At 36.9% G+C, this 23,328-nt stretch overlaps 1 protein-coding gene and 1 long non-coding RNA gene across 8 annotated transcripts in view; one reads left to right on the forward strand and one right to left on the reverse strand.

Moving 5' to 3' along the window:
- LOC106665170 (protein sprint) overlaps window positions 1–23,328 on the reverse strand; it is a 450,469-nt gene that overhangs the window by 47,389 nt on the left and 379,752 nt on the right. For all 7 annotated transcript variants that reach the window (XM_014391409.2, XM_014391412.2, XM_024226765.1 and 4 more), the window contains one exon: window positions 7,425–7,593. In XM_014391409.2, the coding sequence (XP_014246895.1) occupies window positions 7,425–7,593 (169 nt within the window). The remainder of the gene's footprint in view (window positions 1–7,424; window positions 7,594–23,328) is intronic.
- On the forward strand, window positions 3,001–4,696 carry LOC106665179. The gene is made up of 2 exons (XR_002910270.1): window positions 3,001–3,377; window positions 3,578–4,696. It is a non-coding gene; the product is annotated as an uncharacterized LOC106665179 (long non-coding RNA).

The raw sequence follows: 23,328 nt of genomic DNA on the forward strand, positions 1-23,328 counted from the left end.
TGATCTCAATAAAGATCGAAACGTTGGCATGATAAAGAAAATATTTTTCTGAAACCTATCACACCAGTCTCACGATTTCTGTATAAATATTTCAAAACTTTGGCTAATAAAAAAGATGTGTTTTAGCAGACAACTCTTTGGCACACTCCCTGTCGGATAAAGGAAAATCTAGGTCTTCATTGGAGCGAACTGATGCCTCATACAATCAAGCCTTTCATAAAATATTACTAGTCCATGGACCAGTTAATTACAAAAATAAAATAAAGAAACAATTTTTATCAATTCGACATGGCTGTGCAAGGAATTTTTGAAAGCTATCCTAAGGGGTGGTTTAAAAATGGCTAATGAATGACAGTTGATCATATTACGCTAAATTTTATTTTATATTAAAAACTGAAAGACATTTTTTTTGGCAAACGGAAATGTTTTACACGCGTTTACTATTTTCTTAAAATTACACAAAAATAAGAGGAAGAACGAACGAAGTGGTTACATTTTAATAATACGACTTAAAATTTGTATATAAAATACAAAAAAAGATAAAACAATGACGTGAAATTTTTTGAAAAATATCAAGTGCTTTAAATCCAACAGAAGTAATAAAAAATTTCAAAAAATTTCACAAAAACATGACTTTGGTACAATAATTAGGTAGGCTTTAAATTCATTCACAAACGATAGTCATAAAAAGAGAAAACATTTTTGTTAAAAGACGGAGAAGGTTGTCAAAAAGTACTGTAAACGCCTTTTTGATAAGTATGGCTTTCACGCAAAGAAAAATTAATATTCGATATTAACCGAGTATCCAGATCGATTTTTATTTTTATTTTTCGGTAGTCCTGGTTTCACGTCATCACCATGGATTGAAAAACACACATCGAAAGCATACAAATCGACAAACAAGCGTGAAACGATTTCCAGGAAAACGTCAAGGAGAATACAACTCAATAAAAGAAAAATTCTGTTCACACATGATACAATTCTACGTCAACGTGACAGGATTGATCCATTACGCAATTCAACGATAGAAAAGAATCAAAAAAATTTCCTTGACAAGGCAAACAGACGAAAGTGAAACGTGTCTCTTCTATAAAAAAGCTAAGAATTTCAGGACCCATAGATAATCGGTTATGCTGCTGTCTTACCTAATATAATGGAACGCCATTATTTTATTTAACGTGATTTGAATAAAAGTTAAATTTATAAATTATATGACAGAAATCTTTTAGGTTAAACTAGAGCAAAATGTATCGAAATCTAAGATATAGATAAATTTTAGGTTTTTTTAATAATTAAAATGAAGTCGACTAAATTGTTAACTTGGCGGAAAAACTTGTTTCCCTGTTTTATAATTGTTTTCACGTTCTTAGATCGGTGAAAAATTTTAAGATTTAAAAAAACTTTCTTTAAAACGTTTATAATATTATATATTTTTCACATATTTTTATATGTCTACAATCGATATGACTTTTTTAAATACTTTTAACAGATAATCTCTCATACAAATTACATTTAAGATTAAATTCACTAATTTTCGTGGTCCGCTTGACCAATTAATACCTTTCAATGAATTAAGGTTTTTAATTGAGATAAAAAAGTCAGTGTCACGAGCGGGATTCGAACCCACGACCTTCGGCTGGATACGCCCCTACTCTACCACTCCTCTACTCTATCGTGATCTCGATCCATTCGGACACCAACTTCCCATCACAACCCCACCTTTTGAATTTTGCCTCCTTTATGCCATTTTTCAAAATTCAATAGGTGGGGTTGAGATGGGAAGTTAGTGTTCGAGTGGATCGAAGTCACGATAGCTCAAGTGGTAGAGCAGCGGCGTAACTAGCCGAAGGTCGTGGGTTCGAATCACGCTCGTGACACTAACTTTTTTATCTCAACTAAAAACCTTATTAATTGAAATTTAAGAGTAAGATATTTATTTAGCCTTGAGTTTTGGAAGTTGAGGATTAAGTTACTTGATTGTCAGGTATATTTAAAATTATATTATAACTATTCAGAAATCGTGAGATGCGGTCTGGTGTGATGTAGGTTTCAGAAAAACATTTTCTTTATCGTGCCAACGTTTCGATCTTTATTGAGATCATCTTCAGGGCCTGGGATTTACAAACATTGTTTACATTTAACACTGGCACTCTCAACACTACACGCAAGAATGGCACAATTACACACAAGACAAACACTTTGAGTGAGTAGAAATACTTTGATTGAATATAAAAAATATATTTTGCATTGTATAAATTCACTTTTCCACATCCTAAATATATTTGTTAAATGTAAACAATGTTTGTAAATCTCAGGCCCTGAAGATGATCTCAATAAAGATCGAAACGATGGCACGATAAAGAAAATGTTTTTCTGAAACCTACATCACACCAGACCGCATCTCACGATTTCTGAATAATTATCGATTAACGGTCACTAATCACCACACATTATATTATAACTCTCTTTCGAAAAAATAGGTTTTTCTTCCAATAAAAAAAATCGTCCTCCAATTTAATAAAATTCCTTTGTAGAAATCGCAAGTCAGTCTTGTTTTTCTTTTAGAAAGCTCGGACTGATTGGAAGCGAGGTGTGCAGGTAAAAGTCGTCTGTTCAATTCCTTTCGGCTTTTTACGACTTCGCATTGGATAACGAGACGTCGTATCCAGCCGGAATCCAAAAGTTAACGGCAACCTCGAAACCAGTCCGACGAAAGCTCTTAATCAATCGGCGGCAGGCGAAAGAAGAACCGGAGGAACCGGCAATTTGAAGCATCCTTCCGATATAGATTAGCATAACGTCTATTTTTAAGAGATGAGAACACACCCCCTATCTTGAAATATCCGTGGACATTCCGGCATGCCATTTGCATCTTATCTCTGAGGTCTGTGGGAACGCACTTTCCGTACTCCGGAAATAGGTGTACGGGATAAACATATTTTCTTTTTATCCCATTCCTTTCGATTTAAGACAAACAAATAAAATAGAAGATATGACACGTGCAACCAATATTTAAGAACGATGCAGAGATATGATTATATTTGATGCTGGTTGTTGGTCTGCGAGTCGGGAACTCATGCTGAACCGGCATTGAACCGCTCAAACGCGTTTCAGCAATGCGCCGTGTTCAGTGAGGAACTGAAGGAACCAGTCAGTTCAACAAACCCGCGAGTGATGACGGATCCAATAAGTGATGCAATGCCGGTTCAGCATGAATTCTGATTATCCTAGGCCGATATCTTGTCGAGGTCGAAATACTGGGCGAAACAGAGCGAGAACTAAGATGATCAAACTGCAGTTGTTTGTCCATAACATTTATAATACATACAGATTGTTGAATAATCTTGAAAATATTCGTGGCTAAATTGCGATAAAAGGTAAATACTGAACATATAATTATGTCTACTCGAAATAACTTCAGAATATGACGGCTAACTTTCTTTAAAATCAACGAGGTTCATGATTTTTTGTTGTTTTAATCTTTTGAACAAATCGATTGATCAATGTTGCAATTTATTCACATAATAATCTAAATATTTCAGAATTTAAGGACTAACCTGTTTGTCATTTATTTTAGAATTATTATCAGGAATATCCTTTTTTCATAACTTGAGCATGCATAAACCTAAGGCAATCAAGACAACACTTAACCATACAAGAACCAAAAAAAAAAAATCTACAGTGACATCTCTGGGAAATTACTCCGTACTACGCATCAACTTCTGGAAATCTTGGACATTACTTCGTTTGGCATGTTCTTCTTGAAGAGGACTACATCTATTCATCTAGAAATCATCCACAACAGTACAGGTATTATGGCCAATTTGTTGGGCGCTGGTCCAGAAGCAGCACCACGACCTCAGGTAGCAGCTGCGGCTATCACTCAGGCAGCCAAATGCTTTGCCACCGATAGCTCATGTACATTATCAACCACCGCACCCTGCGCCTGCATCGAACATCCAGGATCACCATCACCATCCTCTGGAGCCTTGAAGCACTAAAAAACATCTTCAATCTTCAAGAAGCTCATCCGTCGAACTTGGATGTCGCTGCTGACAATCAGCTCTTCAAATCATCGATTTCATCGGAGAAAGACCGAAATCTATCCATGGGAATTGCCTGCCCATTCTCACTTTTCTTCGGGATCATCATTTTCCTGAGACTTCTGATGCCTTAATAGGAATTCTTGACCCACCTGAATTAAACTTAATATTGTATATGTGTATATGCAGTTAGTGTTACTGCATATACTGTGCTGTATATAACTTAGTTCACGATTTTCTTTTTTTCTTTGTATGCCTTGGTTGTACTTATAACATTGATTTCATAAAGCCCGCTATTTCTCCCCACCATTGGGACTAATAGAAAAACAAAGACCTATCTATGAGAGAAGATAGGGCTGACCGGCTCATTCTTGTTGAGAAAAAGAGGAGAAGAAAAACGTGGCTCTTATTAAGTTTTAAAATTGATTATAGATAAAGTGTTATCAGTTTGTTTTTAATTTTAATTTAGTTAAAGGTACATTGTACACAACATACACAGTGTTTCTTTTTGTGCATGCACAAGAATTTTGGTTTATTTTTTCCTATTTCGCATTTTTCTTATTCTTTATTGTAAGCATTAATCTTTTTATAATTTTCGATTAAGCATTGATCTTTTGTATCATTTATTGTTAGAATATATTTAGTTTAGATAATGTTTTTGTTCTATTTGTTCATGATTCACTGAGATACGATCCTCCGACTCTAAAAAAATCACATAATCACTACAGAACACGAATCTTTCTTTAGGGCCTCCGAGTGTATCCTTCAGGTCTTGATTCTCACAGGAGTAGGATCTAAGCCTGCATAGGCCATCACACTAACAGAGGACATGTTCCGTTTCTGCTGCTCCGACCAAACTCAGGGAATCGATTCTACTCTTCGTTTTGAGCAAAAAATGCTCAGGAGAAAATTTTCGGAAAGTTCCCTATTTTGAAGATATTCGTCAATTTAGGTTTTTTCAACTTTGCACTACCTTACCACATAAAAACGTTTACAGCTTCCAAAATGTTGAGACTACAACAAATCCAATTACACCATTTGAAAGCACGCTAAATTCGCTGCAAGATACTTCTTTGCAATAATCTGAATAACATAAAATGTTAGCCAATTTCAGTTGGAACATGTCAAAATTACAAAATTTAAAATTTTGGTCATGATTGCACGTTCTAATGAGGTAACAAAAAAATACCTACAACTTGTCAAATTTTACAAAAACTTCTTCATCTAATATGTTTTACGTTGATATATCCAAGTTTTTAAATAAGGTTCTAGTAGAGTTGAAAAATGACAATCAAATGTTCGAAAACGTGAGCTAAGGTAAATTTGAAGAGGGGGTAGAAATAAATCAATTAGCACTCGCCTTGTAAAATAAAATCTGTAACACATCTGTAATCTCACAAAAACCATACCAGAAAGCTTCATACAATAAAATGCAATGGTTCTTCCTGTAACAAGCACCTAACAACAAATGAGGAACTTTTCAGAAGAAATGCTCAAAGTGTTTTCCCTCTTCTCGAATGCACAACTGAGTTTCTGAAATTCTATCCCCCCTTCAAATTTACCTTAGCTTACGTTTTCGACCACTCAATTGTTATTTTTCAACTCTACTAGAACGTTATTTAAAAACCTGGACAAGTTTTTTGTAACCTCAGTAGAACGTGCAATCAGGGCCAAAATTTTAAATTTTGTCATTTTGATATGTTCCAACTGATATTGGCTAACATTTTATGTGTGGTGTAATTGGATTTGTTGTAGTGTCAACATTTTGGAAGTTGTAAGCGTTTTTATGTGGTAAGGTAGTGAAAAGTTGAAAAAACCTAAATTGACGAATATCTTCAAAATAGAGAACTTTCCGAAAATTTTCTCCTGAGCATTTTTTGCTCCAAACGAAGAGTAGAATCGATTCCCTGAGTTTCGTCAGAAGGAACTGGGACACCCAGTATATACTTCCGGCGTATTCAATGCCCAGTCAGCTGTTCTACTATCATTCCAGTCCTAACACGTCCCAGTTTTAGTAGTTATGTCGTTAGTTTCTGCAATGGTACTCTGGGGACATTTTTCCCCTGCCTCTCTTTCGAATGAAGTTCTGAGGACTTAAAAAAAGAGAATTTTTTTATACAGTTAGTCTTGTTAGTTTCGTTTGTCCCGGTTCGTTGGGTCGGCTGGTCGAAACCTAGCGAGAATTGGCGGACTAGAATGAAGCGAAAATTTTGTCCTCCTCAGATTGATATCACGGTACAGATATGTGATCTTTGAAATACCATCAGGACTTATAGCTTAACATTGCTTTTTAGGCAAAGAGATCCCTAATTTCGTGATTATTGCAAAGTTTTAGCACTTTTATTGTTTGCTTAAACTCCGAAATATAACTGATGGTGTTTCTTTTTTTATAACACAAGGTGGAATTTAGTTTTAAAAAAATTGTGAACAATGTGATCGTTTTTATTGTGCTGGACCATAACGAGCGAGAATCGGCGGTCCAGGATGACCGAAGTGATCAAAAGTTGTATTTTTTCACAGATTGTTGAGTGTCTGTTTTCTCCCCACTTAGATTGTCATCATTGATTATTGAAAGTTTTTATTTGTTTATTTCCAAAATATAAACCGTAGCAGCTAGTAGTTATTGGAACAAGTAGCTGAAGAATTTTTGGAGTAATTCTAACAAATTGATTTTCTATAACATTGATTTTGTTTCACAGAGCAAGGTGTCGTTTAAAATATTTGGGAACGGTTTGATTATTTTATTACATTATTCACAATTAAAATTCCATTGAGTATGCCGAGATTCGAACGCAGGACCGCTACCGTGGCAAAAACGTGTCTGACAGCTGAAATTCTGGACGACCGCGGTCCCCTAATTAGTTAATTTTCCATTTCAGCAGTATTTTTGATTTATTATAAAAAAAATTGTACTTTAGTTTGGAAATATTTTTCAAGTTTGTTCATTCCTGCTGATATCTATACGAATGAGAGCGATAATAATTAGGTCCAGATTATAAGAAAATAATCATTTTCACATTATAATTTTACCAATTTTTTAAATTTCTACAAAATTTAGTTAAACCTGTTTAAACTTCCATGCCAGTAAATATATTTGGGATTTACACTTCTTCATCAGAAAAATTGCCTTGCGGACAGACGATGTATATCTAACAGACTGGGATCTGGTGATTATGGAAGTGGTAGCTGAATATTGCCGTAATTTGTCCTACCTTTAGTCTTTTCTCTGTTGCAAAATCTTATGTTTTAATTTGTTAAAAAAAATATTTAAAACTCTTTGTATATCATATCTTTGTATATCAGTACACGTGCCACCCACCACGGTTTAATCTTATATTACTGTTTTAATGATTTTATCAATTTAATAATAAAAAAGTCTACCTGGTCTATGGATTGCTTTTTCTGCTCCTGCTTCAAGTCGATGATAAAATGAGACGATATCTTCCTGTTGTCCTGGACCGGGGAGTTGGTGAGACTCCTGACTCCTGTCTTTGTGATGGAATCCTCCCTCCCCAACCCCTCCATGTACGGCTCCAGGAATGCATCCCCTCTGGAAAAAGAGAGAAGATCAATTACAAATCCTGACGGATATGCCGCTCGACTATTAGATTAAAACTATAAATTTCCTCCCGGATGCCGACCCACCGTTTATGCCCGCGGGCTTCGGACTCGTTTTAAAGGCCTAATGGCCTCGTAAAGCGAATTTATATGTACCGATGTCGGACATTTCGGGAGGGACGAAACGCTGCAGGCCTATTGTTCAAGTAGAACAAGATGAAGTACGCCCGAATGAAATAATCATGTACCAGTATTAAAATATCCACCACTGCAAAATTAGATGGCAATTAAACATGAATTAAAACATTTCAAGAAGATGATTATAAACGCGGGATACTGAAATTTGAAGGGATGGGATGTCTGTTAATAATTGATTATTGATTGAACTAGATTCATAAACGAAACTGGGACAAATTAACAAAAAAAATTAATGATTTATTTTATAGGCCAAACAGACGCCAACACCCTTAGAAAAAATTTAGTTCATTCTCTCTCTCTCGCTCTCTCTCTCGCTCTCTCTCTCCCTCCCTCCCTCCCTCTCTCTCTCCCCTCCCCCTCTCTCTATCACTCTCTCTCTCTCTCTCTCTTCATTTACTACTACCATTTCTACATTTCTAACATCCATTCACCTTCACTTTCTACATGTCTTTCTTTTTTCGTTTGTCTATATAATCACAATTTGTCTTTGTACTTCTCCCATTTACTCTTCACTCACCTTTTCTTCCTCAATGTCGCATATTACTGCTATTATTTTGTCTTTCTCTGTTACTCTTTGTTATTCAATATATATATCTCCCTTCTTTATTCAACTTTTACTTTATCTTTACTATTTCTTTCTCCTTTTCCCTCTTTAGTGTTTCTTTCTCTTGCTTTCATTACCTCTCTCTTTCTTTTTCTTTTTCTATTTCTTTCTCCATCTTCTAACTCTCTCTAATTAACTTTTTTCGCGATAATTTCGATCAATCACTTTTCCATTTTTTATACTCTACTGCCAATTTGTCTTTCATTCTCCGTTTATCTTTTATTTCTCTTCTTTCACTCCTTCTCTCTTCTTATTTTTCGCAAATTACTTTTCCTCTTCTATCTTTCTCTATCCCTTACTTTCTTACCACTACACACATTATTACACATTATTCGCTACATGCTAGCACACCATCAAAAAAGATTAAACGTAACAGTAAAACTACTTCTAATAGAAAACAAACAGAGGGGAAAAGTCTTAATGGTAAAGTGACAAAAAATCGGATATAATAAAGTCATATAATATATAAAGGAAATTGAGTGAATGAATTGAAGGGGTCAAAAATTGAATTCCATAATTAGGTCTAATCTATATTTCCAGGCGTGGCGGACGTACAGAGTGAGCGCCCGTGGATCTGGGCCATCCAACAGATTTAACAGTGCTTCTAGAGAGGGTAAAAGATCCCAAGTGCTGCAACGTGACCTCGCCCAGTATTGTACATTCGGCCATAAAATGCAGTGTTGTTTCCACAGATTGAGAATTGCAAAGGGCACATAACCCCTCCTTGGTCCAAAGTGCAGAGTTTAAGTTAAGGACCTCGCAACGGGTTTTTAGTAGTCATCTTAAGTTTGAAAGGATAAGGGAATTAAGGTTCTCTCTCTATAGATTAAATAAGGTGTGGGGGTGAGACAGGTCTTTGAATAAGGAAAAGTTAAGCGAGGACTGAGCTCGGAGTAAGGAATCGTCCCGATGCCGTTCCTTGAATCTAGATAGCAGATTTAAAAAGAGAGCTGGCCAATCAGCAAGGTTTTCGTAGTTGGGACAGGATACTTCAAATCTCTTAAAGAGCGTAAGCCATTGAGCATACCAGGCGGTATTCATGACTTCGATCACAGTTATTTTTGCCAATTTTATGTAAGGGGAATTCAAAATTTTGAAAATAAATGAAAAGTGAAGTTTGAAGGTGTATACGTAAATCAGGTCAGTGGACGTTTCTAAATAAATCATGGAGTTTGGGGAGTTAGGAAGAGCAAATAACTTGAATAAAAAATCTTTGAATTTTCTCGTCTTCTTCATATTGTTGATAGCCCCATATCTGGCAACCGTAACAGATGATTGACCGACATATCGAGTTGAATACATTCACGTGGATGGAAACCACTTCCTGTTTCATCAATGGGGCCCAGGTTTTACAGAGAGCAAGCTTAGCATATGATATTTTCTTTTTCAAATGGTTTGACGCTGACGCTTTGACGTTGCTGGCCAATCAGCAAGGTTTTCGTAGTTGGGACAGGTTACTTCAAATCTCTGAAAGAGCGTAAGCCATTGAGCATACCAGGCGGTCTTATTCATGACTTCGATCGCAGATATTTGTGGGTTTTTTTCTGTTCTTAGATCTGATTTTACATGGCCGGAAAAAATCCAATAGCAAATCAGGGAATCGTTCTTAGTACCGGATGTGTAGACGGCGAAGATCAATAATAATACTGATCCTTAACCGAAAAATATCCGCGTTGAAAACGATATTTGCCTAGACAGGAGCAGTTTCAAATAATTGTATGTTGATATAGACATCTAACTTGCGCGTGTCGAGTACGATCTCGACGATGATGAGCTGATGAGGGTTGTCTGTCACAGGAAGACGTCTGCGTACCAAGGGTTATTTCATACTCAATTAAACTTGTTTAAAAGGAAAAACAAAGCAAAACCTGGCAAGGGATCCGGTTTGACTGCTGTTAATTACAACAGAGGTGTATTGTTGTTTTAAAACAATACGGCCGAACGCCTGGAATGAAGAAATCATCGAATAAAGGGTTGGTACCCCTCCTGAGCGAGATCCGGATCAAAACTTCAGTCCCAATAATCCTCGAAAGCATTTAGCTGGAGGTGTCTCGAGAGTTCCTAACCAGAAACTTCCGAGGGTTTTCGGTAATTACCAAATTGTTTCTCGGGGTGAAAATCCTCTTAGTGGAGCGCCCTCACATTTCAAAAGGCCGGCCTGAGACAAGCGGAGTGATTAAGAGGTAACGATTCTGACGACTCCGCCTTCTGGATTCACTCACACGCTGTTTATCCTGGGGATAATCTCAGAGGGCGGTTCATAATTCACCTCCCTTTTCGAGCAGTTAACGACCGTTTTAATCCTCGAATCGTCTCGTCCGTTTTAAAAAAAAGTCTTTACCGACCTTAACGACCATTTCGAAACGTGGTTTCGGGGACGACTCACCCCTCTCGCTAGCCGAGGGAGATGTCCTGAGTAAAAATTAATTACGCTATACCTTTGATCCGCCTAGGGTGAATAAATTGAATGAATGACTTCACTGACTATCACCCTAGAAAGGCCGTGTTTTGAAACGGTTGGTTACCCTCAACTACCAAAATTACTTCGGCTAATTCGCAAGTAGCTCATATTAATACAAAGTAAAGTACTAAGGCTGTTAGAAACTTGAAGCTTAGTTAACACGGAATTCTAAATTAGAATATTGACACATTGAAACAGAAAACCACGAATAATCGAAAAGCATGTTTTTAGAACAATACAAAAAAAAAACGCTTTGAAAAACAGCAAAGATAAACACAAAAAAAAGGCATACTAACCGTTATTCCTCGGACTTATGTACATATATCAAACTTCTGGGGTGAAGTCTGGCATATATCGATCGAAACTTGAGGAGGCACGAAGCTCAAAAGCACATGTTTGCCCTTTCGAGATAATAGGAGGAAGGCCACGGTAAATTTTCATGTAGGGACAATTAAAGCGAGCTTAAGTCGATTAGGGCGTCTAAATAACGGCGATTAATTATTTTGAAGAAGCTATTATTTCCCAGCGTACCGACGAATTCATTTACAAGAGATCATTAATTTGCCACTTTCTAATTGGCAGAGGGATTGATGTTGGCAGTTGGATCAAAACTGATCTCTGGTACGCTTGTTTTCCCTTTTAGTCAGACGTGAGCACTTACACAAAAATATTTTCTGCCAACCCAAATCTTTCATTGATACTTACAATTATTTGCCCTATGGTATAGCAGTTCAATAAGATGGTTATTTTGGGGTGAGACGGAGAAGAAAGAAATCAACGTGAAATTATTTTCTAAATTCACTATTTCGTGGTCCGCTTGACCAATTAATACAAGACAGTTAATTAAGGTTTTTAGTTGAGATGAAAAAAAGTTAATGGCACGAGAGGGATTCGAACCCACGACCTTCGGCTAGATACGCCGCTGCTCTACCACGTGAGCTATCGTGACGTCGATCCTCTCGGACATCAACTCCCTTCGTGCCATTAACTTTTTTTTTCATCTCAACTAAAAACCTTAATTAATTGTCTTGTATTAATTTCTAAGTTCTTCTAAGTTTTCGTGGTCCGCTTGACCAATTAATATCTTTCAATTAATTAAGGTTTTTAGTTGAGATAAAAAAAAAGGCAAAAGGGAGGGAAAATTCAAAAGGTGGGGTTGAGATGGGGAGTTGATGTCCGAGTGGATCGAGGTCACGATAGCTCAAGTGGTAGAGCAGCGGCGTATCTAGCCGAAGGTCGTGGGTTCGAATCCCTCTCGTGCCATTAACTTTTTTTCATCTCAACTAAAAACCTTAATTAATTGTCTTATTTTCTAAAGTTGAATTTAGAGTGGAAAGCGAGAACAAGCGGACCAGAGTTTCTTATAAATGTGAAGGCCATCACGATGATTAATATGTGCACGCTTAAGTTCAGAACGTATTTCAATAAATATGAAGTTATGCTATTTTATGAGAGGAAGAAGAATGAAATTTTTGGAAAAGAAGCGCGAATAACTAAGGTCTGATGTTACACTGAGAGGACTCGAAACGTCCAAAGAAGACAATGGTGAAAATATGAAGGTAAGGGACTTTCTTCCGATAAGTATAACGTTATTACATTCTGTGAAAGGAATAAACAAAAAAAATTGATAAATAAGACCTTACACTGAGAAGAGATGGATACGCATATTATTAAGATGGAGAAAAACTTGATCCTAGATGCTTGTAAGCTTAACGAGCTGAAACGTACAATGGTTAAAAGATTTTCATTCGATAAGCATAACTTTATTTTATGATTCGCGAGAAAGCGGTTAGAAAACAAAGAAGGGTGACATTAAGTTGATTAAGCCAAGGATAGTACCTGAAAATGTGGGACATGCTTGTCCTTGTTATAATGATAAAAACTTAATTACTTTACTGGATGCGTCTACTCACGGTTGTGCTTAAAACAGAATTGGCTTGAATGACTAAATCGGTATATTTTCAGTCTTGGACTCGAGTAAATGTTGTACTAGGGTTTACTTTAAACTCCTTCAGCAATACGTATTTGTCTTTTTTCTTTATTGTGAGGGAGAATAAAGAAAACGAAGAGGGCTGGCAAATAAAATCTAAAGAAACCCTCCGAGACCATCCATTTCAAATGCGATTATTTTTTACAATTGAAACAATAATAAAAAGGAAGAAGTTTGCGTGGGGAGGAAGCCGGGTTGAATTATATTGCCGTTGAGGACTTCGGGATTGCCCCGATGTACAAACTCTCCAACTCATAAATAAGTTATCCCCCGAGTTGACAAAAGCAATCTTCCGGCAATAAGTCCGGCCCCGTCGCCTCGGTCGGCACCGTGGAAAAGCGAAGACAATTTGACTAAAAAGGGCTAATACGATTGGACCCCGGGCCACCGCTGCTACTATTTTGCAAATTCGACAGAGTCACCCAATCCCCTAATTGAGTGAGTCAACTGACTGTGGACTGGGGTTTCGGACAATTAGTCCCAGCCCTTCAACGAGGATCACGCATGAATAAAGATCGAAGGGCCCCCGTCCCTTCGCTTTGACGTTCCCCAGCTTTGAAAGACTCCGCGACCCCTGGCTACTCAAAATTAAAAAAAAAAAAAATAGAGGAATAAAACACGCTCTCCTAATCAATATATAGTTCGGCAACGCACCAAAAAGCTCTTACAACGCAGTATTGCATAAAGAAAAATTGAAATAATTGAAAACTACTTATTAATGGACCTACCTATGTTTACATGTTGTTTGCTGTTTCTTAAAAGAGAACAACACAGAAAACACAACAGAGAAGAACACTTGAAAAAGAATAAGGGAAAGAGAACGGGAAGGGGAAAGAGACAGAAAAGCAGAGATAAAGAAGAAATTAAGAAAGAAAACGAGAAAAATAGCGAGTGTGTGATAGAATGAGGAGATTAGAAAGCAAAATCGAAAGCTTACAGAGATAGAAAAGAAAGAAAAAGAGAGAACATGCAGAGAGAGAGAGAGAGAGAGAGAGAGAGAGAGAGAGAGAGAGAGAAAGAGATAATGAAAAGAAAAGGATTATGCGATAGGAGAAGAAAAGGAGAAATAAAAGAGAAAGCGTAAGAGAGGTAGAAATATATAAACGGAGAGAACATACAGTGGGAGAGTGGCTGTGAGTGTATGAAAGTAAAAAAGTAAGAGAGAGAGAGAGAGAGAGAGAGAGAGAGTGAGAGAGAGAGAGAGAAAAAGAGATAATGAAAAGAAAAGGATTATGCGATAGGAGAAGAAAAGGAGAAATAAAAGCGAAAGCGTAAGAGAGGTAGAAATATATAAACGGGGAGAACATACAGTGGGAGAGTGGCTGTGAGTGTATGAAAGTAAAAAAGTATGATAGATAGATAGATAGATAGAGAGAGAGAGAGAGAGAGAGAGAGAGAGAGAGAGAGAGAGAGAGAGAGAGAGAGAGACTTCATTCAACATGAATTTACATCATTAGTACATGAGTTTAATTACATGTACCATAAAAAAATGAACAAACGTTTGTTTACAAGAGCGATGAGAAAGTGGTTTAGATTTTTGTGCACTTGCTTAGACAAATATGTATTCATGGAAACAATAATTTAGGTATTTATGCCTTCTGGTAAAAAGAAAAAAAAGTATTTTATTAGATGGGTAGATATCGTAGCCACATAAATATAATTGTGGACTTCGTCTTGCGGTTGGATATTTTTTATACTTTCCTAACCTCTTCGAATTATCGAGGTATAAAGCTAAAAGTTTATTCTAAAGATTAAGTTAAAATTTAAGGTAATTCAACAACGGACTAAGACTAGGCAGACCTGAATAAAGTTGAACATTTTTGTTTCTGATAAAGGTTAGGTCTGCAACATTTGCAAAGATAGAAATATTTCCATTCTCATCGAATTTCGGATAAATGTATTGGCTATAAAGAAATATACAGCCATAGGAGAAAATGTAGTCATTTATATGCCGATATAGGCCCAGGATAAAAAGTGAAATTAGCATATCTTCGTTGGTTTCCTTTTCTTGAGGATAAATATATTTTGGTCGCGTGCAGTCGAGAGTCGTAGTTAATAATTTTATATTTAATATATCTTATCAATCGAAAATAAATTTTGATCTGCCGTGGGTCATTTCGTAGCAGATGGTTCCCAGGGAAGGTCGAAATCGGGGACACCGCGGCTATTACGTGGTTAAACGGAACCGCTATCCGATTCCGCACATTAAAGATTTTAGTCACGCGCTCCCCAGTGCCAAAATGTTCACGAAAGCCGTCATCAACATCGTAAAAAGGGTTTCCTTTTGCGTGGCAATGTCGCCATGGTAAGTATACAGCCAAATAAACAAGGATCACATCAAGGATACAATGATCTCAATGTCAAAGGCCCGGGCTATTCGCACAAATAGAATCGAGTTGGCAAATGTGCTAAAAAGCGTGGGTGATAAATTCTTAATGTTTTTGGATGAGTTAAAGCCCAGTCGGAGTAAAAATATTTTAAAAATTAAACTGACACGATAAAAATAAAATTTTCAGCACGACTTGCTTCACTATCTCCAAACATTTTAATATTAGTACATTTCATTACTAATATTAAATAAAGAAATTGGATATGAAAGGCTATGCTGTTAAACTGATATACATTTTATTATCAATACATTTGAAAGAGCAAACAGTTTTAAAAGCTCGTACAAACAATAAATGTTTGCTCAACTGATAACTGATGACATTTTACATTTTAACAATCAGCACCTATCACAGGATTTCAATATTAAAAATCAGTCTAAAGACTAAAATAAACAAATTTTATAAGAAAATCGGGAGAAAAAATGGAAATAGTATTATTTTATTACTTTTATTTGTTAGCCTTCTAGAACTCTAATCATTGCATTCGACCATTAAATTGTTTTTATGTTGTGTTATTTTAAATACCCACGTACAATATATAATTCTCGCACCCATCTTACTTCGAAGAAACGATACGATTTTAGTATTAGGTAATAACGAGTGGGTAGGTACTGCTTAAGTTTGTAGAGAACTCCCCCTGTGAAAAGCTTGTGACATGTTTAAAAACTCACCCGAGCAGTTTGGGTAGTTTGTAGGCACTTTATATTGGTGTTACTTGTGTAGCTCCATACCTGACAGGCGTATAACAGCATTGGTGTAACTATGGTTTTATATATAATGAGTTTATTTTGGGGGATCATCCCTGATTCTCTACACATTAAAGGGAACAGAGTCCTGATAGCACACTTCCCTTTATCAACCTTTTTACAAGTGTTGATACTAAAGTTAAGTTTGCTATCGAGGTGTAAACCAAGGTATGGAACACTATTGCGCCAAGGAACATTTGAGTCACCGATTCTTATAAATTCCCTATGTATAGGTTGTCGTTTTGTAAATAGAAGTGCAGAATACGAAATGTGAAAATAGAAAATGACATTATTGAAGATCGTTGGCCAATCTCAGGTTCTGCCTCATTGTCCCTATTATCCAGACCTCTTGCCTACCGACTACCATTTTTTTCAGACAGCTGGACAACGTTTTACAACATAAAAAATTATTGATCAAAATCGTTAGAAAATGCGTTTACAGAATTTGTTAATAATTAAGATTAGGGGGCGTCGGTGGCCGCAACGGTTTAAGGGTCGATTCATATCTACCAGCACAGAGCGTGTCCAGCACGTAGCGTGGCAGACACAAAAAACATCATTACATACAAAACATATAGGAACGTTCATACTTAGCGAACGTTTGCGGAGCGTGTCAGTGCAGACACGTACCAGCACCGGGCAGCATTGTCGCCGAGAATGTTTTGCTTATGCTGGCACGTGTCTGTGGTTATCTGAGCGGTTCATTACGGGTAGTATGAATAGACGACAGACAAGATTTGTCCAATTCCAAAAGCTTAGGTGCATACCTATAATAAATTTCAATATAATTTTAATTATAATGTCCAGTCTTGGTAAACCGAATTTGCGCTAATCCGAATTCGGGCTAAAATCCGAATCGCCGATCAGTACATATTTAAGATTTTTTTAAAAATTTTATTTTACAAAATATATATAATAATAATATATAAGAATATAAATAATAATAATAATAATAATATAAGTCTCTGCAATGATGCCGGTGTCCTTCCTCCGGATCTTTTCAGGGAGGAGGAGATTCTTAGGTTTGTTGGTAGACTTTGGTCTAAGCCTTTCCACCTTCTATTTCCTTCATTTGTAATACAAGGACGTGGAAAGAATCCTGTCCATTGGTTTTCTGAAAAATAGTTTGTTGGTCTGTAGGTGTCTGTGCCGTGTCTGCTACGCTACATGCTGATAGATATGAATCGACGTTTAGGTGTTGACACGGCGCTCATCACTGTAAGGTGAAGGTCCCGGGTTCGAATCCAGCGGCCCTGCATTCGAACCCGACATACTTACAAATGGGCTTTTTTTCAAAAACACCGGCACCCTCAGGTTTTATATGACCTTTGCTGTTGCGAACCCTCGTAAAAAAAATAAATAAATAATAATAGACTCAAAATTCTATTCAGAGGGTATTGAGAAGTTGCCATCACGTTGGTAGAAGCATACTGAGAGTGATGGAGAGTATTTCAATTAATAAAAAATTGTTTAAAAACATCAATTTAAGCGTTTTTATTTTATAGCCATAAAACTGCATTATTTTCCCAACAATCCAATATGTTTTTCCTCATTTATATTGTACAAAAGCACATCCAAATTTAACAGTGCGTTATGGTTTATCGACTTTAAGTAGTTTATTTTGCAATAAAACATTTTTACAAGGATTTTTTAAAACGATAACTAGCCAGTCAATATAATTCTGGCAACCCTGTGGGGTTAGTTTTAACTGGCTCTATAAAAACCAAAATGGATTAGTTTGAGGCCCCTAGGCTAAAATGCAGCGACACGTGTCATATTTATAAAAACTTAACACGTGCTGTTAATGCTCTAGGAGGGGTCGAATTATAAATCGGGCTCGTTTGTTTCTCCGGGCCCGTCAAAACGCGATCGGCCGTTATTACAATTTTGCATCGCCTTTGTTGAAACGTGATGGGAAATGCAGGCTGCATTCGTTCCAAGCTGTTACATCCGATACCATTGTGTCGTGGTATGGGGAGACAAATCACGCCGGAATAATGCCTCGCGGATTAAAAAAATCCGTCTTTAAAACAGCAGGTTTGAAGACAGGAACACTTTTTCCCCTTTTGAATCGCATTCTGGCCAAAAATTGCGAGGTATTTCAGTTTTTACAAACGTTTTTCACGCTCCTCGACGGTTTCCCATGCCGGGGTCTAAGGGATTCTTCCAGTTTCACACTTATTTATAAGATTCTCTCCGCTCCTCGTCGGGCCCGCACATCCACCAATTTATCCCTTCTCGTCCTTGTCTAAACCGTCACGATCAATTCCTTGGACGTTTATTGGGTTTGGAATTGAATTTTCCTCTTACACTACGACCACAACTTTCCCCTTCGGGCCAACTATGCACAAAATCAATTAACAGCAGACTCTTCTCCAAGAGAATTTTGTTCCCACACGATTGGTATGTGTTATATTGCAACCACAATTACGCAAGTTAATAATACAACAATCCGACAATCCAAACATTTTTTTTAAATGGCAATCCACTATAGATGGACGAGAACCCAAATATTATTTAAATAAATTTCGAAATTAGGCTTAAGAGGTGATGAAACCGTAGATTGGACTGTGCGTCGCAGCTGTTTGACATACGTACCCCAAATGTTGTATGTTTTGGTTTTGCGGTGCGATAAATTCAATGAATCTTTTTTTAATCGATTGGACCGCAGCAAACGGCCCAAAATTGTGATTCAAAATCCAAGAATGGAACAAATAACACCAATTATCATCATGGGTATCGTTTTCTATGTTTTTCTGGACACTGCATTCAATGAAGCTATTCTAAAAACGATTGGACCACAGTAAACCGTCTATATATAAAACAGCAACTTAATGACTTTAGATGTATGTTTACTTTATACATATAAACAGCAACTTAATGACTTTTTCATGGTTATATTCGTGATCGACGATAANATATATATAATTTTTTCATTAATAAAAAGATATAAATTTCATGATGCGATATTGCTGATATTTAATTCGGAGTCTAAACAGAAAAGAACAGTAAGGCATAATCCTTCAACTAAACAGAAAGTGCCCAAATTTTATGTATTTTAGAGATTTAAGGCTAAACAGCTCTATTTAGAACAGTACTGCAATCAGATAAGCAGGAATAGATAGCTGAAAACCACAGAGGTAGTAGTTCGATGTGTATAGAAGAGAGAGAAAAAAACGGTGCCAAGGCAAAGAACAAAAAAGCCTTTTTTTTTTTTTACGAGGGTTTGCAACAGCAGAGGTCATATAAACCCTCAGGGTGCCGGTGTTTGTGAAAAAAAGCGGTTCGATGTCGGGTTCGAATGCAGGGCCGCTGGATTCGAACCCGGGTCCTTTTACCTTACAGTGATGAGCGCCATGTCAAAGACTAAACCTTGCGGCCACCGACGCCCCCGAAGCGTTTTTTTAAACGTAATATTCCTTTAACGTTGCTGGTTTTCTTAAACTAACACACCTGATGCCATCCCAACGTTGAATTTTTGTCTATATCTCATACGTAGGTGTGAACATAAAATAAAATTAAGGTGACCGAGGTTTTACAACGAACAATAACGAAAATATATAATTTTCAAGTTTCAGCAGCGATTACTGGTTTTGATCAATTTTTAACCGTAAAACCATTATTACAGCCTTATTCTCAAGCCCAAATTCTGTAAGAAAAGTAAATTAGATTTTCAAAATTTAACGGGGGTAGCAAAATGCCGACAGACGAAAAACACCCGACCAGGATAATCCAAACAACGGAAACCGCAAAAGAGATTAAGCGTTAATTTCGAAAATAAATGTAAGGAATACTTGCAAGCAATCTATGTAAATTTTACAATGCGTCATCTGCTCGTTGGTAAAGAACTGATCGAAACTTTCACTATTCCTGCATCTTTCGACATCGCAAAACACAACTGGCAACAAAAATCGGACAAAAGACAACAGAAATCTAAGAGAAGAAAAAGATCTGAAACTGAACAATCAATAACTAGACATCTCTTTATAAACAATTAGATAACAAGCATTCGAACGTGCAGACGGCATGTGGATAGATTGAATAATTGAAATCATAAATTGTCAGATGTGAATTAGTCTGTTTAAAATGATATAATAAATGTGATTTTAACAAATTAACCGTTGATGTTTGGTACATTTAAAAACCCCGCCACTGATAAGTCATGGTTTATACAGGATAAAATTAGTAAGTTCTTGTGCAACTTTTTCGAACTTTGAGTTTTTTTTACCCATTCTCGTAATAAAGGCATGGAATTTTACCCAAACCTAGAAAGTAGACGATTGCAATTGATGACGTGTCTGACTCTAACATAATATTGCTAAATATGATGTGAAACATTAAATTGTCCTTTATTTTTAGGGTTTGTTTGATCAAATTTTTAACGAAGTAGGGTCACGATTTTGACTTGAAGAGAATATTATTTCAAAATAGTTTCTGCAACACGATTAGGTAGAAAAGACGGAGCCAACCACAATGACAACTCATTGGAGAAACTGGCATGATAAGCAGATTTAGCGAGAAAAGGCGGACCGAGATGATCCAGGATGTTTAAGCTGTAAATTACTATCCGTGATATTGCTAATTTTCAATAAATTATTAAATCAACATGAACGGATTGATGAGTAAACGATCATCTCTCTGCTAAATATACGTTGGTCCAAGCACGTTTCACTAATATAGAGGCTATTTTCACTGTGTTTCGGCCGGTAGTTATTAAAGCTTTTACGAGATTTTACAAGAACTAACCCAAGAGGACAATGCACAGATTCAATGTCGGAGAACCCATGAAAATACCAACAAGTTGAAACAAATGCAATAATCATAATATCATATACAAGACTTTATTTTTATTCATTTTTTAAATTTAAAGGTCATAGATCTTTTATTTAGCCAGAATTGTTGATGATTGGTTATACAGTTTTTACTGGAAGAGGAGCGCGAAAGAAATTCCAGGGAAGGCGGTGGGAATCGAACACGACCGAGGGGGTCTACCATACGAGAGTTTTCGAACGCGCTCACCATTAGGCGGTACCCCAAGACTTTTTTGCATACACTAATTGTTATGTATTAAGTTTTTTATTAATTTTTTTTAAATCTAACATAGTGTTGAGATCTGAGCATTATAAAAAGATAAACGCGATGACAGAACGCGTCTGAATCAACGTGAAGCGAGCCCAAACTGACCAAGATCATTATGATGATTAAGCTATGGATAGTCATTAATGAAATTAAAAATACAATATGTTACTTGTGAGATAGCCTCTTTAGGCTTGAACGATGAACTTTTAGTATGGCCTCTTTCCTATAATTTAGGTCTTTGCCTATCCTCGCTTTTTTGGTTTGTCAGACGCGATTCGACTTTCTTCCAGTGGTTGTCTGTGCGTGTTAATAGTTGAGAGATGTCGGAGTGTGAAGAATACATACTTGATCGTTTCCGCTCATCTTGGTCTCAACATGCTGATTTGGCTTATAAAGACGCGTTTCGGCATTCCGTCATCTTCAGTGGTTCAGTGGTTGGCCTGCGCGTTTTAAAGTTATGAGGTGTGGGTTGTGATAAACCTGAAATTTGGTCTTTTCTATGGGGTCTTTGCCTACCCCACGTTTTTCGCCATGTTCAATAGAATAGGATCGAAATGCGGGGTCGAAGGGTTGGGGTGGAATGAACTTCCGCTTTGATCGTTTCAGCTCATCTTGGTCTGCCTTTACTTACCGATTTGGTTTGTCTTTATCCGTCACGAATAAGACTATAAATCTACGTTTTGAGACAGGAACATTAAAGACAATTCGAATCGAAAATTAAACCAAGAATGACTTAAAAGATTATTTACTTCTTTGATGATTTAGTCCTTTGTCGGCAAAAAGTGTTCTCCAGGAGGAAAACCGGCGTTTCCAGGGTATTTCTCCTCTTTCAACGTTAAGATTAAAGTGCAGCGATTAGGGGACGGAACGGGGTCCCTCCTTGTCTCTTCCGCTCGGCGTAGCAAGCCGATAAGAGCACCATCCTCGGCGCAGCAGCATGGCTTCTGCACCTGCTCGTAAACCGGTTTCAGCAGCCGCTAATTAAACGAACGGGTTTCGCACTGTGCTGACTAATCCAGACGGGGGTCCGGGATAAATTGGAGGCCGATATTTCAAACGGGACCGGTTGTTTTTTTACAGGGGAGAACTATCATCACTAGAAACATAAAAACCGAATGCAAGGAAAAATACGATAAAACTGATCTTACGTTCTCTACCTGTATTTGTACCGTTTTAATTTTTACTTTATTCAATAGTTAAAAAATAAAATAAGCAAAAGGCAATACGAAGGTGCATAACAATTTAGCAACTTTGGGCAAGAATGGAACGGCTAGCTATTCACAAGAATGCTAAATAATTAAATTTTTCCGCTCTTCTCTCCGCTTAAAAGTAAAATTTTAAAACCTTTTCCACTGAATTTATACAATTTTATATTATCAACCAGAAATACGACCTTATTTGACTCAGCTTAAGGAATTAGATCTGCTAAAAAGCCGCAAGCTTAGGCTTTGACACGTAAGCAATTGATCCACTTTCAACTGACCTTCTGTCTCGAATTTATGGAAGATTCACCAATGTAAAATGTGTTAGCAGGCGAGAAAGTTTTGAAAAAGGTAATCGCTTGTTGACCTTTTGTTCAAATTTATGGTTAATTTCGTCCGGAAAATTAGAAATTTTTCGATATTTAATGTAATTCTTCTTAATCCTTATATTACACAGGGCGGGCGACCAGGACCCGAGGGGTTAAAAGCCTGAGTAGGTCCGTACCCCATCCCTAAAAGGTCCGGGACCTGGTCGGCTCACGAGTCCTGCATAAACCTTTTGGACCTATTCACAAACNTAGCTCCTTTGTTTTCTAGCCCATTCCACCAAACTAGGGCTGCAAATAGAAATCTTGGTAGTATGATCGCGGTGTATATCCATTTGGCCACCCATGGTTTAATACCCCATGTTCTACCAACGATTCTCCTACACTGCACCATGGATATAGTGCCTTTCCTATGTATATTTTTGATGTGGCCTTTCCAATCAAGTTTCCTATCTAGCGTTATCCCTATGAACTTAATTGAATCCTTTAATTTTAATTCAATACCCTGACATTTTGGGTTTTTAAAATTGCCTATTGATCTTCTCCTGCTGAACATTATCAGTTCCGGAACATTATCAAGTCTTAATCCTTAATTTACGTAAAAAGGTTGGGCAAAAGCTTTACGGGCTTAATCTTTGTTCTATGATGCAGTACTGTGCTCTACGAGGAAGAGGTACCTTGGGTTACTTGGAAGTATCGGTTAGGAACGATGTAAGGATAAGGTTAAAGGTAGT

The sequence above is a fragment of the Cimex lectularius genome, unplaced genomic scaffold (genome assembly GCF_000648675.2).
Source record: "Cimex lectularius strain Harlan isolate CLEC.00 unplaced genomic scaffold, Clec_2.1 scaffold140, whole genome shotgun sequence".
In the NCBI taxonomy this organism is placed as follows: Eukaryota; Metazoa; Arthropoda; class Insecta; order Hemiptera; family Cimicidae; genus Cimex; species Cimex lectularius.